The sequence below is a fragment of the Ochlerotatus camptorhynchus genome, unplaced genomic scaffold (assembly GCF_037179485.1).
Source record: "Ochlerotatus camptorhynchus isolate MF236.1 unplaced genomic scaffold, CSIRO-AGI_Acam_v1.1 ptg000067l, whole genome shotgun sequence".
In the NCBI taxonomy this organism is placed as follows: Eukaryota; Metazoa; Arthropoda; class Insecta; order Diptera; family Culicidae; genus Ochlerotatus; species Ochlerotatus camptorhynchus.
This window is the reverse complement of record NW_027040557.1, coordinates 282,527-310,484: the sequence shown is the minus strand read 5'-3', so window position 1 is coordinate 310,484 and position 27,958 is coordinate 282,527. Positions and strand designations below refer to the sequence as shown.

Sequence of the window (27,958 nt, the reverse complement as noted above, 5' to 3'; positions counted from 1 at the left end):
TTGGATCCCCTTGGAAACGTACCAATCACGCTGGTCATTGGAGCAATACTCGCGCCCTTGGTCGACAGTCAGCTTCGAAATCGAATGTCCCAGAGCGGCACTCGCCATGGCCTCGTACTCTCGAAACTTCTGGAACACCTCGGACTTCTTCTTGATGGGATATACTACTGCAAAGTGCGTGTAATCATCAATAAAGGTGACGAAGTACCGAGAATCATCCCAAGCCGCTGGTGTAATTGGACCGCACACATCGGAGTGCACTCGTTCTAGAGGTCTTGTAGCACGGACTCTAGTACCCGTGAATGGTTCTCGGCACTGCTTTCCGAGAACACAAACATCACAAAAATCCAATTTATCTGGTTTCTCGGGAATACCTGTTACCATGCCATGCTTCGCGAGTGTCTGCAAACTCTTGCTCCCCAAATGAGCCAGTCGACGATGCCACAGGTTACCAGTCACAGCTCCACACATGTTGGCCGCCACCGTATCGACACGGAGATCGAGCTCGTAAAAATCGCCCCGCATGGGACATCTCGCAATCAGGTCACGACCTTGCTTCATGATCGCTTCCTTTTTCGTGAATGTGACATCAAGATCCGCTTTTGCCATCTTCTTCACAGATAGCAAGTTCGCTCGAAGATCTGGTACGAAGAGGACGTTCTTCAAGCTGATATAGTTACCTTCCTTGTTGACGCCGTTGATGGTGCCACTGTGCCGGGAAATCAGGGATTGATCATCCTTCGCCACGTTTATGACGACAGGGTGCTTCAGCTTCGTGAGGTCGGCGAAACAGTGCTTCACATTCACAAGGTGGTCCGAGGCTCCGGAATCCAGCTTAAAGGAAACTGCTCCCTCGTCCTTTGTTTGGGAGCATATCCCGGTCATAAAAGCCACCGCCTTACCTCCAGCAGCAGCGTTAGCTTCAGCGCGCCCATCTGTCTTCAACTTCACACGACAGTCCTTGGCCTTGTGCCCCTTCTTCTGGCAACGGTTACACTTTCCGGTGAACTTACCAGGCTTCTGCTTCGATCCTTGGAATGCTGCAGGTTTCTCTTGGCAGGAATCCAGTTTTAGGTTTTCCTCACCTAGATTTTCCAGTGCCGTAACCAACGGATCGAACGACTCGGGAAGGGTAGCAAACAGCTGGGACACAATATCGTTCTCTTCAAGCTTCGCTCCGGCCAGCTTCAGTTGTCGGATCAGCTCTTCGAAGGTTTTCAGGTGATCTTTCACAGACGAACCTTCCATCATTCGTAGCTTCGCAAGTTGCTTCCTGACGAATGTCTGCGACGAGACGGACTTCTTGGCGTAGGCGGATTCAAGGCTCATCCACATCTCCTTGGACGTCTCCTTGTCCCGCACCAAATGCAGCAAATCGTCATGAACAAATGACGTCAGCAGGAACGCTGCCTTACCGTCATCTTCCTGGAACTTCGTGAGCTCGGCCGCTTCCATCGGAGGATCCTTCTTGATGATATCCAACAGCTTCACGGACTTCAGATACTTCTCCACTCGAAATTGCCAATTGTCGAAACCGGTGCCCGAGAACTGCGGGATCCCGTGGACCAAATCCTTGCGTGAGTCGCCCATAACCTCTTGATTGTTAGAAAGAACCGGAACAGCAAAGTTTAAAAGTAGAATGGATTTTATTTAACGACTAGCTTGAGTGGAGTCTTGAACAGGAATGAAAAGTTTTTCACCGTTGTTTATTTAAGAAAACTTAGGTTGCTAGGGGTGACGTTCGGTCTCCAAGGAGGTGATCAGCACACTGCGTTACCGATTTACTCCAACACTTGTCAATTTTGTTTTTTGAGTGTCACAATCAGCGATTTTATGATTCGTGAGCGTTCACTCAGAGTGAGCGCTCACGAGTCGTTAAATCGTATATTGTGCCGCTCTGAAAGCAATATTGATAAGTTGTTTGTGTCAAACACATAATTTACGACCGCTTCTTGTAACTTACAAGTACTGATTATCATTGTATCACAGACAAACAGACGTAACACTTCATTGTGTAGCTTCGTTCACGCATTTAACGGTTGATTTGAATATTATTAGTTTCGCGAACTACTCGCCACAGCGCTGGCATCGGATCACTTTGACGTTTCTATACATTCTATAGAACTTTTATGCAATATTGTTTAAGAGTTAGCGAGCAATCTTTTTTTCCTCGAGAAGCCAAAGAGATGTCGTTACTGAGGTCCTATGTTTTGAGATACTATGTTTTCAAGAGAAACTTTTTCAAAGTGTTACGTCTGTTTGTCTGTGATTGTATCATCTAATTATTTCATAATTCTGTTATGAGTTTTATAGCAAGTGAGTGGAAGCAACCCTGCTCTTAAGGAAAGCTTTCCCCAAGGCTTTCCCTATTTCATGATGAAATCAAGCATTCGGTTGGAAATTTCTTAAGAAATGGACTATCTTAGCACAGACAAACAGACGTAACTCTTTGAAAAACTTGTTCTTGAAAACATAGTATCTCAAAACATATAACCTCAGTAACGACATCTATCTGGCTTCTCGCGGAAAACAAGCTTGCTCGCTAACTCGTAAACAATATTGCATAAAATTTCTATAGAATATATAGAAACGTCAAAGTGATCCAATGCCAGCGCTGCGGCGAGTAGTTCGCGGATCTGATAATATTCAAATCAACCGTTAAATGCATGAACGAAGATACACAATGAAGAGTTACGTCTGTTTGTCTGTGATCTTAGTTTTGTTTATAAAATATGAATCCCCTTTTATTTCTTGGTCTTCAATATCTTGAATTGGTTCCCTTCTCGGTTCCCTTCTCGGTTCCCTTCTCGGTTCCCTTCTCGGTTCCCTTCTCGGTTCCCTTCTCGGTTCCCTTTCTTGCTAGATGGAATTTCTTTCCGCCAGTTTATATGTATTTATTTATATATTTAGGTATACATTTATATGTTTATAAATATGGCGACTATAGAGATTTTCACGTCTGGCTGTATTAGTCAAAATCCGAGGAAAATACATAAAAAACCGCTGTCAAACTCATTTTGACAGATCGAATTATATGCATTTTGAGGTTAGCCTGAGGAAAATAATAAACAACTTTACACGGCGATAGACCCCCGTTTGTGTGCTAATCTCTATAATCGTGACATGTCCGGGGATGAGGGGCCATATTATGCATTACCTGACTTATAACGAATATACGTTATATCTGCGGGAACGTGAAATCATCTAAAATTAGGAAGTGGTGTTAACTCGTATAATTCATACTAAGTCCGAGACTAAGTCACAATGTTACAATCAAGCTCGCTAATGCAAAAAGTGGAATATAGTACTGATATTTGATTTTATTTATTTTTATTTGCTTAATTCATCTGATTGTCAAGAGATGAACTAGCCTTAGGCTAAAAATCTCTCTAATAAAGAAAAAAAAAAATCATCTGATTGTGGTCTAAATGAATGAGTTTTGAGTTTTTTTTTTAATAATTGCAGCATCCTCGAATTTGTCAATCTTCTTGCAAAGAACGTCGAGGTTTTTCCAAAGTCATAGCGTTATAAAGGTTTTTAAAAAGCGAAAAAGTTCGGATACATAAAAATACAACACGAAACAAAATTTATTTATTTTTTACATGTGTCTCACTTATACATTTTTGCCAAAACATTAGTTTTATACATGGCATATTTAAAACAAACCACAAAGGTCATATAATTATGCAAAAACGGTATTTATACATGATCTTCATTAACTTTTATGCAAGGCGTCTGCTTATTAGTTGACTTATACATTTTATCAATAATCAGCAATAGACATTTGCTGAAAGGGAGGTATATGGGGATTTCCACCCGTGAAGTAAACAGCCAATTTAAAATCGTTAGTTTCGTATTGATTGTTGCTACTAAAAATTTTGTAAAATCTAGTTAGGGGCGGGGCTTAGAAAGTGTTATTTGTGCCGAGTCTCCAAAAATGGAGGAACTTACAATTTGAACATAAAAAAATAAATAGAGAAACCGTTCGGTTGTTTCAGTGCTAGGTAAATCTGTGAAAGGGAAATCACAATTTATCTACTACGGAAACGTCCCGTTTTTTTATGCAACGGACGGATGTGCGTCCACAAAACGCACGAAATCTTTAAAATGAAATATTTAGTCAATTTTTTACTCGGTTGGTAGATAAAAGACGTACCGAGAATTGTTTCGAGGGATCTATCAAAAAATGATCTGATTGCAAGATATGCGTCTAGCGTAATAGCGTCTTGATCAAAACCGTACCTGAAGAACTGAGAAAATAACAGGACATTTAAGGAATTTCAGTACTTTAAATATGTCTAGAGAACCAAAACAAAATTGTATGAACTTAAACAAATTTCGGAAACATTTTGATCAATATAATTTTATAAATCTCAAAAATTTCCGTGAATGTTCAGAAAGTTCTGGATAAGTTCAAGATAGGTTCATGAAAGTTCATAGAACCAAGGTTGCAAATACTCATTTCAGCTAAAATAATTGTTTTTTTTTTTTAAATTATGAAATAATTAGATGCTTTGATCATATTTTGAATTGGTAGGATACAAGAAGAAGTTGCAAAGAATGTGTTTGACATATTAAACCTGTTTATTTCACTTCATGAGAGTCACAAACAGTAATTTTTCACACACTCACTCACTCACTCACTCACTCAGCGATCAGCAAATCGCTGATTGTGACTCATAGAAAGCAAAATTTACAGGTTTTATGCAGGGTTACTTCCACTCACTTCGCTATAAATAATGTTTTTCTGAATTATGGAATCATTGGATGCTATTATGAAAGTTTGTACTTGTCAGAAACAAGAAGAGGTTGGAAGGTATGTATTTGACACATAAAACCTGTTAATTTCGCTTTCAGTGCGTCACAATCAGCGAATTTATAACTCTTGAGCGTTCACTCAGAGTGAGCGCTCACGAATGGTAAAATCGCTGATTGTGACGAAATGAAAGCAATATTGACAGGTTTAATGTGCCAAATATATACTTCACGACCCCTTCTTTTAACATTCAAGTACTAATAACCATTATAACATCTAATGATTTCATAATTCCGAAAAACAATTTTTTTATAGCAAGTGAGTGAAAGCAACCCTGGTTACAAGTAAAACATGCCATAATACCATAGAGGTAACTCTAAGACCACTGGGTCCCGAAGAAAATCATTATTATTTTTGGCTCACTCAGTACCAGAACAACGGTCCCAAGCAGTCCCAAGCTATTTCACTCACCCCTGCATGTTCTGCATGAATCCACACACCCCTGATGTTATCTGTCAAACTTTCATAGCGAATCAAAACAAACATAGTGTAGTAATAGAATTTCAACTAGAATAGGGTACGTTAATCGTTTGCTTGGGACCAATAGCACAAACGAAGTGACAGACAGAGCGGCTCGAAAACTTTGGTGACTAACCTTCTATTGCAATTTTTCAGTGTACCACATGGCAACACCACTACTACTGGATTGTACCACATGGCAACACTACTATTGGATTGAACTAGCATTTTCACCAAATGTACTAGAATATTTTGGTTCTATCTCTTTCACTCTACTCAAAACTGAAATGCATAAAAAATGACAAAATGATACGCACTCTTTGCACACTGTCAAAGAATCATTGTACACAAAATCAACTTTGTTCAAATCAAAACAAAAAACTAACCCATCTGGTGGATGATGGCACAAGCTTCCAAGAAAATTCTATTACAGCGAACCACATTATTTAAATGGATTTCTTCGCCAGTAAGTCGTCTGTCACTTCGTTTGTGCCAATAGGCTACTAAAGTGGTGAGCCAATTTAAAATCGTTAGTTTCGTATTGATTGTTGATAATACCATCTTTTGGTTTTATTATTTCGAAAAACATTATTTTAGCTGAAATGAGTATTTGCAACCTTGCATAGAACTTCCAAAACCTGTTGAAATATTTCTCGATGTAAATTCCAACTACCTTCAAATTATAAAAAAAAAATTCTCGTAACAACCCAGGTAACCACCCCAAAAATGACAGCACGTCCTCGCAGGTGATAAGATTTGCAGCTAGGTGAAATTCACATGATTTTTTTTTTGTCGTTAGATAATTAGATAATGTGACAATTTTTTTGAGTGTTCCATCACTAGGGTTACCATATCAAAAACTTGTGTCCTCCCATTTGGGGTTTGGAGATTAAGGAGGACAATTCTTGAAAGAGCTGGAATTAGGGCGTAACAGCTTTTGTAAACAATGACCTCTCACGATGATTTCTCGAAACTCAAGGCACGCCCACGCAAACCAACATAACCAACGGGAAGGGGAAGTCTTCCCCTACCCGATGGTGACATTGCTTTGAGTGAGCGAGTCTTGGCTTTCTAGGAATCATCGAGAGAAGTCATTGTTTACAAAAGCAGTTACGCCCTAATTCCAGCTCTATCTAGAATTATTCCTTTTCTTAACATTAAAGGAGGACAATAAGTTTTTCTCAAACGATTTAATAATATGTGCGCTATCACAAAATTCATGATTTGTAAAAGTTCAATTGAGATTGTTCATAACTTGTAGTTGTTATTAATTCAATTCATCTTCACGTTATACTTCTGAAAAATGTATCAAACTAGCCCTCATAATTCATTTTTGATACTTGGAAATGATCTAGTCTAGCTTATTTGCATGAAACTACAGCTTTACAGCCTTAAAACTGTCTGAAATTTTATAATGTAAAAAAATCAAGATACACGTCATCGCTGATTGAAACCGAAGTAGTAAGTGTGTTTGTAAACTCAGATACGTCGATTTGAATATTTATGCTTGGAATACCTAAAATCTCATAGAACCAGAACGTCGATCAACAGGAACCGTGACAGCATGAAGAATAGCCGCTGCTCCTGCCGAGAACACCGAACATTGTTTTGGCAGACTTCTACTCGTTGAGGAAATGTCACCAGCGATTCCCATTCCGAATCCAGCTCTCGATCTTGACCCGTCCGTGTAACGATGCATGTAGTTTGGGTACAATCTGGTCAGCTCTGCTTCCGATCTCCTAAGGGCTACGGAATTGTCCCCGGCTCTGAACTTCTCCTATATCCGGCTGTCGATGTTTGGTGCGGGAGATTGCCAACTCTTATCTCCGTACCAGTGAATCTTGGCCACTGGGGAGCTCTGCGTTTGCGATTGTACGGAGAACTCTATCCCTCTCGCTAAGGAGGCAGATTCTGTCGTTTCCGGCGGTATTTGCTGAAAATGCAGCGGCTTTGTTGGCAATGGCTGCATAGATGCGGTACCGGAAAGGGGGAATGCCGGCTTCGACACAGCTGGCATCGGCTGGCGTCGAAGATAGGAGACCGGAGATGATGGCCCGGGCAACACGGAAACGTACTTCTCTATTGTTGGACCGGTGGGTACGGGAGATTGTGCGGATGAAGATGATCCTGCTGCGACAGCTGGCCTTGACCCCTTGAAGGTGGTGGTCAAAACTGAGCGACCGATCAATGACAACCCCCAGCAGTTTCACAGTTTTCTTCAATGGGATAGCGTGATTATCGATCTTTATGGAAGGTCCGCAGACCCGATGTCGGTACTGGAAAACGTGGCACCTAGCGCTCTTTTCAGCAGACCACTGAAAACCTTTCGAAGCGGCCCTTCTGGCTACGGCGGAAACCCCTGCTTGTGCTCTAATCCTCGTTCGTCCCGGAGTTTGACCTGTGGCCGAGCCTGTGGCTACGATTCGAACGTCGTCTGCGTACACGAAAATGCAGATGTTCGCTGGTAACCGCTCGAAGACACTGTTCATGGCTACCAGGAACAAACTGACAGCGATCACTGAACCTAGGGGAACGCCAGTTTCCTCGCAGAAAGTGCGGGATTTGGTATTACCTACCGATACTCGGAAGGATCAGCCAGTCAGGAAATTTCGGACAAAATGGATGATATGGCCGCTAAGGCTCCAGCTGACGAGTTACTTCAGTACCGTGGGCGTCCGTACGGTTGAAGGCTTTCGCGTCGTTGAAGACGCCCGCGGTACTGAAGCAACTCAATCTGTGTAGTTGTGATCCATTTGGTGAATTTTAATTTTAATTTGCCAGATAGAAAATTTTCAAATAAACATCGAGATAAACATGCTATTGTACTAGACTTATTTTTGGCAGACCAGGAATTAATTTTGATAAACGCCTTTTCGGAAATCACACAATCAACAGCAGAGAGATTTTCGAACATTGTAATTTATTTTCGAAATGTCAAATTCTAATGTTTGAAGATCCCTCTGTTGTTCATCGTCCAACTTTCGAGAAACTATTTGTCAAAATTGATTCCTGGTCTGTCTGAAATAAGCAAGTTTATTTGAAAATTTTCCATCTGTTAAATTTAAGTGAAAGTTTACCTAATGGATCGCAGCCTAAATGTGCGGGGGTTGACAGCTGTAGTATACTCCTAGTCTCACCATCGAATGGCATTTGCTAGATAAGATGAGGTTAAACAAATAAGCTCTGCAAACAAAGCTTTTTGAAAACAATTTTATGAATATGTAGCTGGAATAAATGCAAGGATTAAAAAGGAGGACATTTTCGGGCAAAAGGAGGATGTAGAAAAAATATTGAAAAAGGAGGACATGTCCTCCTTTAAGATACCATATGGTAACCCTATCCATCTCCGAGCGTTCGTCATATATTGGCATGTTGAAAAAATAGTCTCGTCTGAAAACTCAGGGTACACCTTCCCTTGTTAGTAAAGGGCAAAAGCCAAGTTTCTGATGGGACGTATTATTCCAAGACAAAAAAGAAGATGTAGCCAAGTATGGAGAATCATTCTGTAGTAATTATAGCTGACCCTGCTCCATGATTATTGGTGTACCCAAAAATGGAATACCGTGGTTACGCCAACGAAGTGGAACAAAAATCGAACGAATAGCGTCTTCGACATTGTCGACATTGTCGAATACAGTATTCTCTCCTTAGGTGCGCTTATTTGATACATACAGACGGCAAAAAGTCAGATGAATAAATAAATAAATAAATAAATAAATAAATAAATAAATAAAAATTTATAGAGTCTGCCCGAACAAAGTAAGGACTCTCTTGTTTATGTTGATACCAATACTGTAACAAGTTTCTTAGCTAAAAAAATTGTTATTTTTTAATTTCTCGTAAACGCTCAAGCATTGTTTATGAGCATGTTAATTACTACGGCATTTCCTACAAGTGAAATTTCAAGTGTAAATCTCATTTGGATACGTTATAATAAGGAACAAGATTATACTTATTCCGTTCTCGCTACAAATAAAATTACAACATACATTATTGTAGCGACACTGTACTCCTTTAATCTAGTACGTTGATTGCTGTACCGATTAAAGGAGTACAACGGTACTACAATCATGTCTGTCGATGGTTTTAATGGGGAGATTACTGTGTACTTTCTTCAAAGTTCTGGTTCTAGATACGATGACGTACGTATAGGTAGCGGGCTGAGACAACATCAGATGTAGCTCACTTAGCAAGAACAGGCAGCAGTAAAGGCTGCGAGTTTTCTCAATTTTCCCATTGTTATTACTCGGCAGCGTACTCTTAGTGGGTGTGCTACAGTGAAGTGCGAGAAAAACGCGAGATGTTATTTAAAACTTCGTGTGAATGTTCAAGTTCAATCTTTATTCTATTTTGAATTTTCTCGTTTTCTCGAAGTTTTACAAATCTGATTTTTTTTATTAAATGTCCCATAAGATAGCTATACATTATTAAGTCTCTATCTGACCTAACCTTTTTCATGTATTTTAATTCCATTTCAGTGTTCTGATTTCTTCAAATTCATGCTAGGTAAGTCAATCACGTTATATATTGTACTAAACCAATTATTGTTATATTAAATGCAAACTGTACGTAGTTAATGAACAGCCCCTATGCTGTTGTGCAAAAACTGCTGATATAATGCGAAATGTCTACTGGAATAAAGATAATTGTGTTGTGTGTGTGTGTGATGCGATCAAGGTTGTTAATGACGTTATCGTACGATTAACAGCCCTGGTTGTGATCTAACCCGAGCGTCTGTTCACTATGGAGGTGTGGCTCAAAATGGCGTCTGTCCTCCATGTTAGGAGCGGATGTTCATCGTCCTAATGTCAGCGTAGGCCTCTAAACAGAGCTGTGCACGATGCCAAGATATATCTGCCCAACAAGCCGCCCTGGAAAAATATAAAGTTGGCTATGTGGTCATGGATCAAGTAGACTTCTTCAGACAGAAGAGGACATCAAGGGCTTCGCCTGATTGGTAAGGTAAGGTGAGTGTTGTGATCAAGACAGATCGATAAAAAAATCAGATATCATATCAAGGACTGGGGGCGTCCTCGGCGTAGTAGTTAGTTGCCTCTCACGCCATAGTCATGAGTTCAAATCCCACCCCCGGATAGGTCAATGACCCCAGAGTGTTAAAGTGAATGTAATAAAAAATAAATAAGAAATATAGGATTACTTTCGAATAGATGAATCAACATTAATTTATTGTTTTATTCAGCATCCTGAAAAGTTTTCATGTGATAAGGCATGTTTTGTAATTGCTTATTGTGCCTTTATGTTAACGACATAATGAGCATATGTTAGGCACTGAAAATAAGTCTGCATATAAATTATTTGTAGAGATATGATCAGAACTAAAATTTATGTAGTTGAAGATGCTAATTTCAAATAACAGACTGTAGTGGTAATTTTTATACGATAGATGGAGTAGATGAAAGTATAGAGTTGATAGTTCCGTTAGAGTACGGCAGTGTGAAAATTGCATATAGATAGTAGAATAGCGAGCTAGGACAACTTTTAAGGAAGGTACAAATCGGTTTTTTCATCTCTCTTTACCAAACTCCCCCTTTGGAGAGGGATGGTGAGGGGTCTCTCCCCCCGCCACCACTGGCAAAAAGAGATGAAAACCGACCGCTCAAGTACCAACGATGTGTTTGAAACAGTTCTACCGATTTTTTACCGCACTTCAGTTGTTATTTGAAGGAAGGCATCCCGTCGCAGGTTTGGAAATTGCAACTATTGTTTACCCCTACCACGATATGTGCTCACGTCATCGTCAACTTGACGATCTTGAGGGGGCACGGGTGGGGTAGGTGCTGCTACTGTACCTTTCGACCAATGACAGTAATTGATGGTATGCTCCCATCCAGAGTTATGTACTTTGACTATATGTTTAAGTATTACTTCTGCGTGAAATCAACGATTTACATAGTTGAAGATGCTGATTTCTAATAACAGACTGTAGTGGTAATTTTTATACGATACATGGAGTAGATGAAAGTATAGAGTTGATAGTTCCGTTAGAGTACAGGAGTGTGAAAATTGCATATAGATAGTAGAATAGCGAGCTAGGACAACTTTTAAGGAAGGTACAAATCGGTTTTTTCATCTCTCTTTACCAAACTCCCCCTCACCATCCTTCTGGAGAGATAAAAAAACCGATTTGTACCTTCCTTAAAAGTTGTCCTAGCTCGCTATTCTACTATCTATATGCAATTTTCACACTGCCGTACTCTAACAGAACTATCAACTCTATACTTCCATCTACTCCATGTATCGTATAAAAATTACCACTACAGTCTGTTATTAGAAATTAGCATCTTCAACTATGTAAATCGTTGACTTCACGCAGAAGTAATACTTAAACATATAGTCAAAGTAAAATTTATGGCTATTTAATGGGCCCTGATATAGAACATATAACCTATATTGTCTAACTGACTGATTATTCACACAGTATCACTTACGGGTGGAATGTACATAAGCCTCAGAGACCGTTTCTTTTTTATGTGTTATCAAATAGTAATATCTCCAAAAATTGGTTGTACATTGTTGATTCAAATGTTTTTCAGTAATTTAATTTTTTTTTGTATTAATTTATTTGTTCAGGCTCAATTGAATAAACTTTACAGAGCCAAATTATCATTTGCGTCTTAAATCTAGAATTAAAGGAATTGTTCATTATTCCTAAAACATTAACTTATTCCTATTCAATTTGGTATCAGCAGTGTAATTGTACAAGTATTTTCATTTTGATCAAACTGAATTGCGCCATTTCCATTCATTTGGCAATGCCTGTTCCATACCATCTATGAGAGATTTTCTTCCTCGCATGCCGATTAAATGTCGAGGAGCGGCCCCGTATAAAAGTAGACTTTCGGTTTCAAGACATGCCAGTCTCTCTTCACGTTTGTTGCCTTGTAGACAAATCAGTGGACTAACGTTTCACGTGATATTTTTTTTATCGCTATTTGCCATTTTACTAACCCCACAAGTGCCTGTGTTGTAATATATTTAAGAAAACGTTCTAAAATGGTATGTTTAAAATTGTTATTGGAGATTAATCAAGGATAAAAATTATTACTTTTTAAACAATCTACGAATAACAAAAACAAAACTATCACGTTTATTCGTTCATGTGTGCAGCGTATTCAATCACACACAATAGTGAAAATGTTTCTGGGATGATTTGACAAACGGCATTATTCCACGCAATGTTGGTATCATTTTGGTCTTCTAATAAAAATTCTCTTTCCTGTTTATTTAGTTCCAAACGAAAATGTGGCGCAACATGCAATCTAATATCGATTCGTCTTGAGTAATAGTAGTTCAAGGAAATCGCCCTGAATGGTGGTTTTTAGGTATTCCTCAAGTTATTGGAATGAGATTGGATCTTGGAATCATAGTATTGTGAATTCGTGGTTAGTTTAATTTGCTTAAAAATAAAACGATGAAGGATCAACTGAAGGGGAAACAACCGCTATCCAGTTTTCACGTCAGTTTGAACTATTGGTAAAAAACAATACTTGTGAAACCCTGTATACTATAAAGTTTGATTCTACGTTTTTGTTTATAAGTATTTAAATTAAAACACTTAACACTGATTAATAGGCGTCCCATTGGCAAAAATGAGAGTATTGTTTTAATATCGCATAGAACCCACATGCATTTTTTACCTATTTTTATTAATCTGAATGCAAGCCAAATTTGGATAGACATTTGAAGAGCATTGGTGGTGTCGTCCATTGATAGTTATTTCTTTGTTGTTTTCCAATTGAGCTATTTTTTTATTTAGTTGATTGATTTGTTGGTTTTAATATAGAAGCATTAACTATCCTGTCATCATTTGTCTCTTTTTGATTTAATTGTTTTTTTTTAAACTATTCATCTACAAAAAAAAACAGGCGAAAAATATTCCGAAAAAAATAATGCATGGAGGTTTTTTTTTTCCTAACGATCGTTTTTTAAAGTGGAAACAGAACAAATCTTTGGTAGGGTTGTTCGGTAATAATTAAACCTTATTGTCCTTTATTAACTAGTGACATCTTCTTCAAATTAAGTATTCCATTGGTTCAGGGACAGTCGAGAAAAAGCTGAGGGTGGATGGCACTTCTCACCGCGCACTTCGTGGTTTCCTGTACTAAGTATGTATATCGAGCTCTATCGAATACTTGGGATATGGTCTCGGGAGAGGGAGAATATTTATTCGCGGTTGTTAATGTTGAACGATTTTGTTAAAATCCGTACTTATTCGCGAACTAATCATATTTCTATTCCTGCTTCTACTGTTCCGCACCAGTGAAGACGGTTGAGTTTTTATGTGAGTTTGAGCGGATATGCCACACCTTTCTTGAATCGGCACAATGATTGATGATGCTAGGGGTAGACGGGGCAAGACGGCCACCCAAAGGTTGACAACATGTTTATATGTATGTAATAATTGCGATTTGTACATTGAATCATTTTCTACCCTTGTTAGCTGAAGTCTGTTATAGCACCCAGTGTATTACATTTTGGATAAGGGGTTGTTCATAAACTATGTAGACTGAATTTTAGAGGTTTTAGACCCCCTCATCCCCCACGTAGACAATCGTTAATATTTTTTTTTGGAAATTTGTATGGACCGTAGATATTTGCCAATAAAAGTTTACGTAGTTTATGAGCAGCCCCTAAACATATATTAAAAAAGTAACTTACACCGTTCTCAGACAAGATGAGCATTCCTACGTGGTTAGACCACCCATAACAGAAGTTGTTTTTATATGATACTAGCTGAGTGAGCCCGGCCTTGCTCGGGATTCAATATTAGCTTGAGTTTAGGCGCCGATATAAAAAAGAATGCTATATTTGTCCCCTTACAGAGGGGGGAGGGGTCTGGAACCATCATAAGAACCTTTCTCGGCCCAAAAACCCCTGCATACAAATTTTCACGTCGATTGGTTCAGTAGTTTCCGAGTCTATAAGGGTCAGACAGACAGACAGAAATTAATTTTTATGTATATAGATATTTGAAGTTTGTCGCAAAATTAATTTAGTTTAATAGATAAAAATTTATTGAAAATTTCAATAAACGAATCTTAAACAGGTTTATTGTTTATTGCAAATTCATATAACAAAATTTTTATTTCGATATGAAAATGCTCATCAGCTTCTTGATTGTTATAGAAAATTTATAAATCATTTTCTGTAACGTTACATCACCATCATTACGTATGTGCAATTTATGAGAATAGAAGATTTTAGATGTTAACTTTAAGGGTGCCCACCTTGCCCCGTCCACCCCTAATTCCATTTTGCGTAGCTCCCGTTTCTGCTAGTTGGGCTACATCGTCTCCATCGTCTCTAATTGATTGAACCGAACAAAACAAAAAAAATGAACTCCGAACGATGCGTTTTGAAATGATCCGTTTCTTGGACTGTTCGTTCGCATCACTTAGGTACCTACTGCATTAATGTGTTCATGAACCATAAATTTTAATTTCTGGAATTGCGAATTTCATTTCTCTTAATTTCCTGCCGCATATTGAAATAGCGCGTGGCCTACTGAAACGCGACAACTTCCAGATCAACGTATTCAAGTGTATTGGTGGTGTTTATGGGCTGTGTAAATTGGTGAATCAATGTTAGCCGCCGTGGAGAATAGAAGAACTGCTATGAAAGTGATGATTATTTCATATTTACGGAGAGCTAGGAATCTTAAAATTAAATTGTTCTGCTATCAAATCATTTTAATAAAATCTGATTATTGCTACGTTAGTAGAAAACTACCCAATAGACATATATTATAAAAAAATAATTTCTTTCTAGATTTTAAGTTGTACACTTAGATTTTCTACCACCGTAGCAGCAATATTTGCAATATAAAAGCATTTTACGGTTGCTCTCGAAAAATGTGAAATTTTTTGAAATCATCATCACTTTCACAGTAATTTTATTCTCCCCAGGGGCTAACTTTGATTCGTCAATCTTAAAATACATTTATTTGACGAGCAAATTATTTTAATAAAATTGACCATTGAATTATTCTTATATTTGAGTTGTGTTTACTCAAATTCGCAAAAAAAGTAGGTCACTCATAAACTGATAAAAATTTTACTCAATTTTAATCACATTTGAGTCAAATTTACTCATATATGTGTCATATGTGAGTAAAAATTGACTCAGTCCTTAAGCAGTGACTTTCGTTTTTTTCGAATTTGGGTGAACGCAATTCAAATATGAGAATAAAAAAAAATTATTGGTTACGTGAGCAGAAGCCAGAGTTTAGTGGGATACTGTCGTAAACCACCGCCCGAGGATCGCAGGATTTATTTCGGTCGAATGTTTCCGCCGATCAACCTAGAAGCGTAGCATGACTGATTGGGCGAGAACATGGGTGTTTCCCCTTTCCAAGCAAAACTTTATTTCATCCTGGAGAAAAAAAAAAGAAGTTAGTAGTCTCTTCGTTGATGATAACCACATTATTCTTTCGATCCACCCCCGCCCCTGGCACGCTACGTCCATGGATCATGTGCCCCGCTTGAGGTTATTTATGAATGCATTGCATTGAACCCAGGGCTATCATTGTTCCCAGTGTCCCACATTGGGACGAAATAAAAAAAAAGTGGTACATGGCAATTTGTGACGTGTAGCATTTTGGTATCTTCTAGAATGAATCTTAATTTTTTTTTGAGTACTTTATTTGAGTAGTGAAAATATTTGCTTAAGGGGGTATACACTCAGATACAACAAATATGTTTGGAAATATTGTAGATGAAGTAATTTTAAGAAACTTTGCCAAATACGTAAATTTTCTATGTCTCAGTTTTAGGGTGAAAATGGAGTACCCCCTTAAAAAGTGTTTTTTTTTTACTTTACCTATTTGTTTGAATTTTTACATTTTTGAAATGTTCTACAAAGTTGTAAATGCTTCAAAAAAGCACATTTTTGGACAACAAAACAAATCGCTATCTCTTCGTTTTAAGGATTTGATGATGATGATGGTCCCACCTCTTACCCCTACAAAGGTTTGAGCTGGACGATTTATCTTTAAGATAATTAAATGTAAACATTTTAACCAGGTTAGCAAAAAACAACGAACTGGTTATATTTACAGATATAAATTCCCTCTAGAGTTTACAGTTCCTTCACAGCGATATAAATGTGAAAAAGCTTAGGCGTCCACGTCTTAGTTCGCCTTTTTGTTCAGCTAAAATATTCATAAGTATTACAAGCGATCAAGAGTTAATGAACAATCAACACGAACCCCCAACATTTGCCAGAAAACTTACTACTAACTCAAGGTATCGTCCAAATAAGCTTCAAAATTGCATTTTTTTTATCAAATGTTAAATTCAGTCCTCTATATCCGTAATAAGCGCGCGAGGCTCAAACCTTTGTAGACTACTATTTTTTTACTAAGACTGCTATTAAATCAAATATCAAAAATCCATCATCACCATCGGGGCGAACAAAATAGTTTTTGCAGTGCTACAATACTTATTAAAAAGTCGTTGTAACAGCTATCCATACAAAATAATCCGTTGAAAATAACTTCGTCAAGATACATAATTTGTCAATTCATAAAAAAAATCATTGGATAACCGTTCAAAAGACAGTTTTAACGTGTGAAATGCAATGTCTCTTAAATTCTACTAATGTTGTTGCACGTTTAATGTGCCTAGGCATCGAATTAAAAACATTTATTCCTTTAAAAAATAATGAATTCTGTGAAGCACAAGTCAAGAAATGTGGTGTTCTTATTTCATCCACGTTTCTAGTATTATATCTATTATAGTCACTTCCTCTTTCAATTCGATGACACAAATATCGAAGCAGCAAACCGTTAACTACTTTAAAACTGAACACCATAGTCAAATATACAATTCTTTGCTTCACCGACAACCATTGTAAGGCGTCTAGCATCAAAGTTAAGGAAGTGAATCTATTGCATCGCAAAATCAAACGCATTATTTTATTCTGCAAGCGCTGTAATCTCGATATTTGTGTTTCATTGGACAGAAATAAAATGGATGGGCAAAAGTCTAGATGAGGAGAGATGATTGATTTGTATAGCTGTATTTTACTGGCAACAATTTTTCAATCGACATAGAATTCCATACTTCTTGGTAATTTTCTTGATGACATTGTCAATGTGAGAGTTGAACTTAAGTTTGTCATCAATAATCACGCCAAGATATTTAATCTCCTGAACGCGATCAATAGTCTCATCATCAATTACAACAGAGACGTTCTCATTTAATCAATTCCGCGAAATTACCATGAATTTAATTTTACTTGTATTCAATTTTAACTGCTTACACTTCAATTATCTACTTAGATATTGCAAATCTTCATTCATGTGTGAGACGGCAACTTCTAAATCTTTAGCTGCAATGAATAACACAGTATCATCTGCAAAAAGATTAATGTCGCAAAACCGTGAAACACGTCGCAAGTCATTAATATACATAATAAATAAAAGGGGCCCTAATACACTTCCCTGGGGCACACCATAATTATTCCCCACGGGACTGGAAACAGAATCATTAAAAACAGTCCGTTGAGTTCTGTCAGACAAATAGCTTTCAAACCATTACTCGTAATTCCAAAGCGCTTGATTGTACTTAACAGTAAGGGCCTAGAAATTGTTTCAAAAGCGCGTTTCAGATCCAAAAAAACAGCAACAATCGTATCTTTACGCTCCAAGTTGTCTTTCCACTTTGCTAACACCAAATTCAACACAGTTTCACAAGAATGACCTTCCCGATATCCCGATTGTTCTGGTATCAACAAAGAGTTGCTATTCAAATATTCCAACGTCCGTTTTTATAATTTATTAAACCTTGCAGGTTAGCAGGTATTACCAGCTTATTTCAATGTCATTTCGTTCAGCAACTTATACCCTACTGTTTTTACATATACAATTCAAAGGGAGATCTAAGGGGATGCCTAATACATTCTCAAATATAGTACCTCAATGCTTTGTTATGTTTTACTGTTTTCATGATCATTTTTCCTAGAATGTACATTAAAGTGTGTCAACTTTAAAATCCCCTGTTCCCAACTGCTCTTTCAATGCGTATTAAGGTCACCAACAACTGGGCAAAATTGGAACTAATTTGGATATAAACTCGATCTGCAGGAGAATTATAAATTTTGTATGAAAAAATGTATGGCAAACGGAACCTATTCATTTACAAAAATAAGAATAATCTATTGGACAGCTTCGACCGTCGGCGTTATCAACGACCAGTGGTTATTTGCTGGTGCCACGTGCACTTTGACCGTCGGTGTTTTGAAGGGCCAGTGGTTATTTCGGCCGACTCAGCATGCCTTGCTGGTGGCCCTCTTCACGTGCGCGCCCAAGACTGGTATACTGCCGTTCTACGCGTATCTGTCCCATGTTACTTATGGGCGTTTTTCACTTTTGTTCATAAAACAGTACTCTTTTAGGTAGACTTTGGATTGAAAATAGAAAAACATATTGTTTGTTCTGGGTTTGTATAAAAATAACATCAAGCCTAATTGTCCCTTGTTGAAATTCTACGCATAAGTGTCCCACAAAGATTTTCTCGACTGAATTTATCATTACGAATCGATTTGTGTACACAGCAAAAAAATAATTTTGATATCACGTCAAAGTGGATGCACTACAATCATGTCGAAAATATGGTGTAATATTACTTGCTAAAAAGGACAAAATTATCAGTAATACAATGCATGAACTGACATTACGCTGCTTTTACTGCATTTGTTTATTTATGTGGTCATACAAATTACATGAAATTTTTGACATGAGTGTAGTGCATCCACTTTGATGTGATATCAAAATTATTTTTTTGCTGTGTACACAAATTATGGAAACAGGATTAATACAATCAAAAGAAACAGTATGAACTATTTTAGGAAGTGGCAGTTTTATTTAATGATGATTAATATTAAGAAAATCAGGATTTCATATTAAAAAGCCAGTTCCTAATTTCAAAAAAATGCAATATTAGACACTAATGTAGACACTCGCCACCCCCCACACTCGCCCTATAGTGTCTACTAGAGAGGGTCTAGTATAAAAGAGAAGCGGATTCAAAACAAACTGCCTTTGCAACCTATGCCTGGGTAGTTTCTAGCAACACTGCCAATGCAATCCAGATAGCCGTTGCTCGATTGACTCTGGCTTTGACAGTTCGTTTGGCTCAAAACCAGCTAGTCCGCTTCTCTCTTATACTAGACCCTCTCTAGTGTCTACGTGTTTCATGAAAAGCCCCTTATATAATATAATAATACGTAATATAAAGGTCAACTCCGTACGGAAGAAATTTGCATGTGCATGTCAACTCTTCCAAAGTATTTCTTAAAATCATCGAAGCCCACGTTCAACGATCGTGTAACTTATTGATCTTTTGTCCACAGCATGTCAGCCATAAATCTATGGTCGGACTCAAAATGATTAAACACAATCTCCTTTAGGCCTACGTTCATTTTGCTAAGGAGTAGAACAAGATGCTATGAAGTTTATGTTCTAAATAGTGCATTCATCATTAGTTTCTTGAGATGCCCATACTTCAAATGGTTTTATAGATGTGTCAACAAATTTATTGTTGGTATAATTTAATGATTGAAAGCTATACAAACTATCTAGGATCTTCCAAAACTGCGGAGAACGCAAGTACGCTCATGTACGCTCAAGAGTAAAGACGTCAAACGCAACGTGACCATCAAAGCAACACTGACAGTAACAGTTCCTAGTGGGACTAACATGCGTAGAATTTCCTACTTCAGTGCAAATTTCTAGGCATAACAGTCCCGTTAAATATTGTTCGTATAAAAATAGGCTTAACTGATTTCATTGAAGGTAATTTCTGTAGTTTTCACTAAAACATATTGATTCTGTTGAAATGTGAACAATGCGCTAACTTGTTTTAACGTATATTTCTTTCAATGAGCAGAAATGATTATAAACATTATTCGTGATTTTCTCAGAAGGAACTGTTGAAACATGGGACTGATATGCGTAGAACGGCAGTATACCATCGGTGATATCTACAACCAGTTGGACTATTCCGGCCGACACAGCGTACCTCGCTGGTGATCTTCAACCACGTGCACCTCATCAGTCTATGTTTGCAACGAACGGTGGCGATTCCGGCCGTCTCAGCGTGTCTCGTTGGTGCCCCCCCCCCCTCTCGTGCGCTTCTTGAAATGGCACGACCGTCAGCGTCATCGCATGGTTACCTCTCACTCCAAAAGGCCTGGGCTCAATCCCGTCAGCGCGCTAGGATTTTCTGGCGCATAAAATCTTTGATCACGCCTTCCATCGTTTATGAGTTGATGGGTCGATAGGTAGGGTCCAGGTGTGGGAGTTGTCTTCCTGGCGTCGGTAGCATTGGTACTTAGTACTCGATCAAGTGACATAAATTGTCAAAAGTACAATGTTTTAAAAGACGCCTTAAATTTCATTTTGAAAAATTGGGGGAGACTTGATCCACCTTTCGATATCATATTCAATATTCATTTTCACATACATCCCGGGTTTAAATGAGTCCATCAAGCCTCCCAAGATTAAGTGTTCACATTTTCAAACTTTGTTCGGGCTCGTGTGACCAAACGATGATGGATAAAGTCTGAGTATCTACTTGAATTCGATCTGCACAAAATATTAAAAGAAATAGCACTAATGTTAAAAAATCTATTAATTGTTTATTGTGCTAACGTTATGGTCCGACATATAAAAATATATGAAACATGACTAATAAAAAGTTAAAAGTAGTGAAAATATAGCGCTCACGAAAATATATTTGTTGCTCAATTTCATGGAAATGTCAGTATAAGTTGACCATAAAGTTTTACAAAAAAATATCACATGCCCGAAAAAAATGGTTATGGTTTTTGAGAAACCATCTGGTGATCAAGTTGTCCGCCGGGATGTGTTCAGTTTTCCCTAATGTTTGGTGGTGCTTTGACATATCATTTTAATAATGGAAAACATCGACTATTTCCATCAGATGTTATGTCGATTTTTTTTTTCACTTGTTTTAGGATGAGTGCGCGTAAAATCGATTCAGGCCACTTTTTCGGGGCGTCCAGAACAAAAGCTATCAATAACAAGTACGATCAATGATCTTGTATTTGAATTCTCATGTGCTTCGATGTGTCGCTTAATGGGATTTTGGCATGTTTTTTGTCGTTTTTGGTTACACGTGTTCACCGGAATATGTTCCGGTCCTGGATTAATATCGAAGGTATTTTAACGAGCTGAGTTGTTTGATTTTTCGGTACAATTTCCAAGCGGCAATAACGGCTCATGAAAATCATCTTTCATTGTACACTTAAAATTACGAACTATCGGCAGCAGAATGCCATAAAAGTCTTCAACTGATCGTTCCATGCTATTATTTAGTTGCCTCTGAAGCATGCAACAATTATCTTAATTATACCGTATCTAGAAAACCCAATTCACATCCTACCCGATCGTTTAAGAAGACAGTTCGAGTTTCGAGTTTCATTAGCCGATGCTCAATTTCTTAGCTTGCTCACCCACCCACCCATCGCACATCAATAAATAGTGTTGATTTTGATTTACAGAGAGAGTGCATTTCGGTTCACATTGGGCAGGCTGGAGTCCAAATCGGAAATGCCTGCTGGGAGTTGTATTGCCTTGAGCATGGAATTCAACCGGACGGACAATTGCCATCCGATAAAACCATCGGTGCTGGTGATGATTCGTGTAATACGTTTTTCAGCGAAACTGGTTCGGGCAAACATGTTCCACGTGCGGTTTTCGTCGATTTGGAACCCACAGTAGTTGGTGAGTAGCTCATTACAATAAAAAAAAAAATCTTCGCTAATGTCTTACATATTCCAAAGATGAGGTTCGCACTGGAACCTATCGACAGTTGTTTCATCCCGAACAGCTAATCACTGGAAAGGAGGATGCTGCGAATAATTATGCTCGAGGACATTACACTATCGGAAAGGAAATCGTTGATTTGGTTTTGGATCGCATCAGAAAACTTGCTGACCAATGTACCGGGCTGCAAGGATTTCTAGTTTTCCACTCCTTTGGTGGAGGTACTGGAAGTGGTTTCACTTCGCTTCTCATGGAGCGTCTATCGGTCGACTATGGAAAGAAATCCAAGCTTGAATTCTCCATCTACCCTGCTCCTCAAGTGAGTAATAAGCTCCGTTGTTATATATTTTACTACTTTATTTAAGTGATTTCCAGTCGAAATGTGTTATACACCAATGTTAAGTTATATGTAAGCTAATACGTAGTCTCGCAGTTCCATTTGCCCCATTTTCAAGCAGTAATGCTGCTATATACTTCAGGATAATTATCCTTACACAATTTTACTCACACAACCATATCAGCTCCATAATTTCGTGACGAACCTTACGCTGGTTCGGGTTTTCGGAGGACTACGGAAAAGTTTTGTTTTGTTTCCTTCCCGAAGAACAGTAAACAGCCTCAGATAAAATCAGGCATACTGTTGGTCTGCTTTTCGTATGCTATCGATTTTCCTTATTTTCTAGGTCTCGACTGCTGTGGTGGAGCCATATAATTCAATTCTAACCACCCATACCACCTTGGAACATTCCGACTGCGCATTCATGGTCGATAACGAGGCCATCTACGATATTTGTCGCCGAAACTTGGATATTGAGCGACCCAGTTACACCAATCTTAATCGTTTGATTGGCCAGATAGTATCCTCAATTACCGCATCGCTGCGATTCGATGGGGCCTTGAACGTTGACTTAACCGAGTTCCAAACTAATCTTGTTCCATATCCCCGAATTCATTTCCCGCTCGCCACGTATGCTCCAGTCATTTCAGCTGAGAAAGCCTACCACGAACAATTGACTGTAGCCGAAATAACGAACGCTTGTTTTGAACCGGCAAATCAGATGGTCAAATGTGATCCACGTCATGGTAAATATATGGCCTGTTGCATGCTGTACCGTGGTGATGTTGTACCCAAAGATGTCAATGCTGCGATCGCAACTATCAAAACTAAACGTTCCATTCAATTCGTTGATTGGTGTCCTACTGGTTTCAAGGTCGGTATCAACTATCAACCTCCAACGGTTGTTCCCGGTGGAGATTTGGCCAAGGTTCAGAGAGCTGTATGCATGCTGTCGAACACTACTGCCATTGCTGAGGCTTGGGCTCGCCTGGATCACAAATTTGATTTGATGTATGCTAAGAGAGTATGTTACACTTGGTTTATTCATTCTAGTTAGATGTTTAATTGTGTTTTATCTTTGAAGGCATTTGTACACTGGTATGTCGGAGAGGGAATGGAAGAAGGTGAATTCTCAGAGGCTCGTGAAGATTTAGCTGCCCTTGAAAAGGATTACGAAGAAGTCGGAGTAGACTCTACAGAGGAGGTCGGAGAAGGTGACGAATACTGAACAAATTCCAACACAGCTGCACAATCTGGCGATGGAGAATGTTTGTGTTAAACCAATCCGATTATAAACCGAGTGTTCAGTCACCCACTGTTTAAAAAATCAATGCTTCGAAGAACCAGGAAACTGCCTACTTTTTACACATTATTTCACCATGTTTCAAAAGAGACCATCTTTTAACAAAAAAAAAAAAAAAAAAAAACACACACACACACACACACAAATGTGCTCTTTAATTATACAAATCATGCATAAACTCTCATAAAGGATCAATTGTTGGTTTTGATCTTCGATACTCCCTTCGTTCTATACAGTACCATCCCATTTTTGGCAAAACATGATTTGAATCTTCTTGAAACTTTCTAGAAAATCCATCCAATGTCACTTTGACCCTTCTCTGTGGATTGTATCTACTTGGTATTTAATGAAAAATTGTCCAGAAAGTACTAGCGCAATTCTGAGGAAAGAATTAGTAGATGAGGTCATGTTGCCAAAAACGGGAATTAACTGTGTTTAAAAAACCTGAATTTATCCACCTATGGTGAAATCTGACCGACCCTTCTTACTAATATAAATTTAATTTCTGAATAATATCTAGCGTTCAGAACCATAAGGGTCTAACTGCGATGATCGATTTTCTTGTTGCATTGCTACAGTCAAGTGAAAAAAATTCCGAAAATGCAGTAATGGCTATCAAAAACAATAGCAAAGTCACCGAGAAATGATTTATCCAACCAAGTTTTATTAACAAAAGAGACAATCTATGAAGAAAATCGATCATTACAGTTCGGCCCTTGTGATTCTGATCGCTAGATATGTTGGTCTGTGTCTACATTTTCATGCTATACATTTTGGATCATGGCAGATTTTTTTCACTTGCCAAGGAGCACTCGGAACATGCACGGGAGTGACCAGGAGAGGTCAGGGAGAAAGGTGGACATTAATCGAAAAACAAACCATCTCCAGTTCAAAATATGTGCATTCCACATCAAAACAGATATTCTAGCTAAAATAACCTCAAATTATTTCTACTTTATTTGAGAGTTATCAGAAGATACAACTATTAAAGCTGAAAAACCAAAACAGCATAGAGGGGAAATGTCTCTAATGTTGGCCTATGGATCTAAGATTGGGCCCATCGCTAAAAATCTGCTATCTATCAATTTTATCTAGATGAACGCGTTATTGGGACGTTACTAATGGATATTTTTGGTTGCTATTGAAAATTTATTCCATTGCTGAATTTATGTATGGGCCCAAATTAGGGACACTTAGGCCGACATTACCTGCATTTCCCCGATATAGTGTGTATATTCCGTATCGTATTCAGTTCCTAATCAAAGTTGCAATATACCATTTTTTAGATTGAAACTCAGCTTTTTGATTGCATGTAAGGATCCACACCCAGCATGGATTACTTACTTACTTACTTAAGGGTCCTGTGCACCATCAGCGGTGCAAAAGGCCAACGTGAAAGACTTCCATCCTGGGCGGCTGCTCGCTTTTGCCTTGACCTGGGCCCAGGTCAGATTCCTATCGACTTGCTTAATTTCCTTATTGAGGCTCCGCCGCCATGAGCCCCTGAGTCTGCCTCTGCTGCGATGTCCTGCTGGATTCCAATCCAGCGCTTGCTTGCAGATTTCGTTTCCACCCCGTCGAAGTGTGTGGCCGACCCACCTCCACTTTCGCTCTCGAATTTCTGTTGCTATCGGCTTCTGATGACATCGACGATGGAGCTCGGCATTCGAGATCCAGTTAGCCACCAGGCACGAATTATATACCGCAGGCATCGGATGATGAAGACCTGCAGCTTTTGAGTGTTCTCCGCTGATACACACCACGTTTCGCTGGCGTATAACAACACAGATTTCACGTTCGAGTTGAAAATTCGGATTTTGGTGCGTTGACTTATTTGGTTGGATCTCCATACGTTTCGTAAACTCGCAAAGGCAGCCCTAGCCTTCTTGATTCGTGCACCTATGTCGCTCTTGGTCCCGCCGTCCGACGCTATTTGGCTGCCAAGATATTGGAAACTTTCGACCTTCTCCACTGCTTGCCTCGCTACCGTAAAGTTGGAAGGGTTGCCCGTGTTGATATCCAACGATTTGGTCTTGTTGACGTTGATGGTGAGACCCGCCGCAGAGGAGCGTTCGGCTAGGTCATTGAGCTTACTCTGCATATCAGAGCGCCGTTGTGCTAGTAGAGCAACATCATCAGCCAAATCGAAGCCGTAGAGATGCTCCATGGTGATAGGCTGCCAAAGCAGCCCACGGTTCGGTACACGGTCAATTGCACCTACCATGATCTCGCCGATTACGATGAGAAACAGTAGCGGTGATAGTATACATCCTTGTCTCACACCAGCGACTACCCGGATAGGGTCGGACAAGGCTCCGTTATACAGAACTCTGCACGTGAAAGCCTCATACTGCGCTTCGATGAGGTTGACGATTTTATCCGGGACTCCCTTGCGTCTCAGGGCGCCCCACAGATTCTCGTGATTGAGACGGTCGAAAGCTTTTTCGTAGTCAATGAGTACCAAATAAAGGGACTCTTGGAATTCATTGACCTGCTCCAGGATGATGCGGAGCGTAACAATATGGTCCACACAAGATCTTCCGGCACGGAATCCTGCCTGCTGCCGTCGGAGAGTCGCGTCGATCTTCTCCTGTATCCGAGTCAGGATAACCTCGCCTCGCCTCGCCAATTGTCGCACACAGTCAGATCCCCCTTCTTTGGGACCTTCACTAAGATGCCCTGCATCCAGTCGGCCGGAAAAGTCGCGGTGTCCCAGATATTACAGAATAGTTGATGCAACATTTGTGCGGATAGCATGAGGTCAGCTTTGAGCATCTCCGCTGATATGCGATCGACCCCTGGAGCCTTGTTGGATTTCATGCTTCGGATAGCTGCTTCAATCTCCTGCAGTGATGGGGCCTCGGAATTGACGCGAGTGATGCGCCGCACCCTAGGCGGATCATGCCGAGATGTTGATGTGAATCAGCGTTTCAGCTAGTCAGTGGGGTCGGTAAGCAATTGTCCAGTCGTGTCCTTCACTGGCATCCTCGGGTTCATCCTTGATCCACTCAGGTGTCGTGAGATATCGTAGAGGAGGCGTATATCGCCAGTGTTTGCGGCTTTCTCCCCTTCGTCCACTTCGCCAGGGAGTTCACCCACGCTTGCTTGTCCCGTCTGCAAGAGCGCTTGACTTCCTTCTCTAGAGCCGAGTACCGTTGACGGGCTTCGTTCTTGGCTCCTCTGGTTCTCGCCCGCTCTATCGCGGCTTTTACTTCTCTACGCTCCTCAATCTTCCGCCAGGTTTCATCTGTGATCCACTCTTTCCTATGGGTGCGCAGCTCACCCAAGTTATTCTCGCTTGTTTCTATAAAGGCATTCTTGATGGCCGTCCATTGTTCTTCTACGCTGCCACCTTCTGGAACGTACGCAGCTCGAGTCTCAAGTTCTTCAACAAAAGACCTTTTTACCGCTGGATCTTCAAGTCGGCATGTGTTGAACCACCGCCCGAGTCTCTCCTCCCGTCGCTGGATCCGCGCCATGCGTAGGCGGATTTCGCCGATTAGAAGGTGATGGTCAGACGCGATGCCGGCGCTGCGTTTATTCCGGTCATCAAGAAGGCTCCGTCTCCATTTTCGGCGGTCGATCTGATTTTCGGTATGTCCATCACGGGAAACCCACGTGACTTTGTGCACTGGCCGATGGGGGAAGAGCGAGCCCCCGATCACTATGTCGTTACTGCCACAAAATTCTGCAAAGAGCTCAACGTTCTCGCTCATTTCGCCGAGACCATGGCGTCCCATGACACGCTCATAGTCCGTGTTGTCGGAGCCGATCTTCGCATTGAAGTCGCCAGTGTAGATCTTGATGTCACCCTTTGGAACCTTATCCACGACGGCATTCAGTTGACTGTAAAAATTCTTCTTGTCCTGTAGCTCGGCAGCATCGGTTGGCGCATAACATTGGATTATGGTAAGGTTACGAACCCGTGTTCTAAATCTGGCAACAATTATCCTCTCATTAACAGGCTCCCACTTGATGAGCGCAGCACTTGTCTGGACGCTAAGTAGGAGACCAACTCCACGATGGCGGGGAGCGTTTTCACCTCGAATACCAGAGTATAGTAGTACCTGTTCCGACGGCAGTTAGTGTTCTCCAAAGTTTGGCCAACGAACTTCACTCAGTCCCAGGATTTCTAGCTTCATGTGTCGCGCCTCGTTGGCGAGTTGTGCCAGTTTACCCTGCTGGGCTAACGTCAATACATTCCATGATCCAATTCGTGTCCGTTGTTTTGCG

The 27,958-nt window shown here is 39.6% G+C and overlaps 1 protein-coding gene across 1 annotated transcript; it reads left to right on the top strand.

The window, feature by feature from the left end:
* The first annotated feature begins 12,165 nt into the window (after positions 1 to 12,165).
* Positions 12,166 to 23,822, top strand: LOC135697142 (tubulin alpha-1A chain-like). Its single transcript, XM_065216738.1, has 5 exons — positions 12,166 to 12,292; positions 21,821 to 22,043; positions 22,103 to 22,404; positions 22,769 to 23,446; positions 23,507 to 23,822. The coding sequence occupies exons 1-5, from the start codon at positions 12,290 to 12,292 to the stop codon at positions 23,648 to 23,650; spliced, it is 1,350 nt and encodes a 449-aa protein (XP_065072810.1). The 5' UTR covers positions 12,166 to 12,289; the 3' UTR covers positions 23,651 to 23,822.
* The last annotated feature ends 4,136 nt before the right edge of the window (positions 23,823 to 27,958 follow it).

What these genes read in the sequence shown, in the direction of transcription:
- LOC135697142 (XM_065216738.1), top strand. An exon ending in CCATCTACCCTGCTCCTCAA is followed by an intron (nt 22,405 to 22,768) that starts GTGAGTAATAAG and finishes CTTATTTTCTAG; the next exon opens with GTCTCGACTGCTGTGGTGGA. An exon ending in ATTTGATGTATGCTAAGAGA is followed by an intron (nt 23,447 to 23,506) that starts GTATGTTACACT and finishes TTATCTTTGAAG; the next exon opens with GCATTTGTACACTGGTATGT.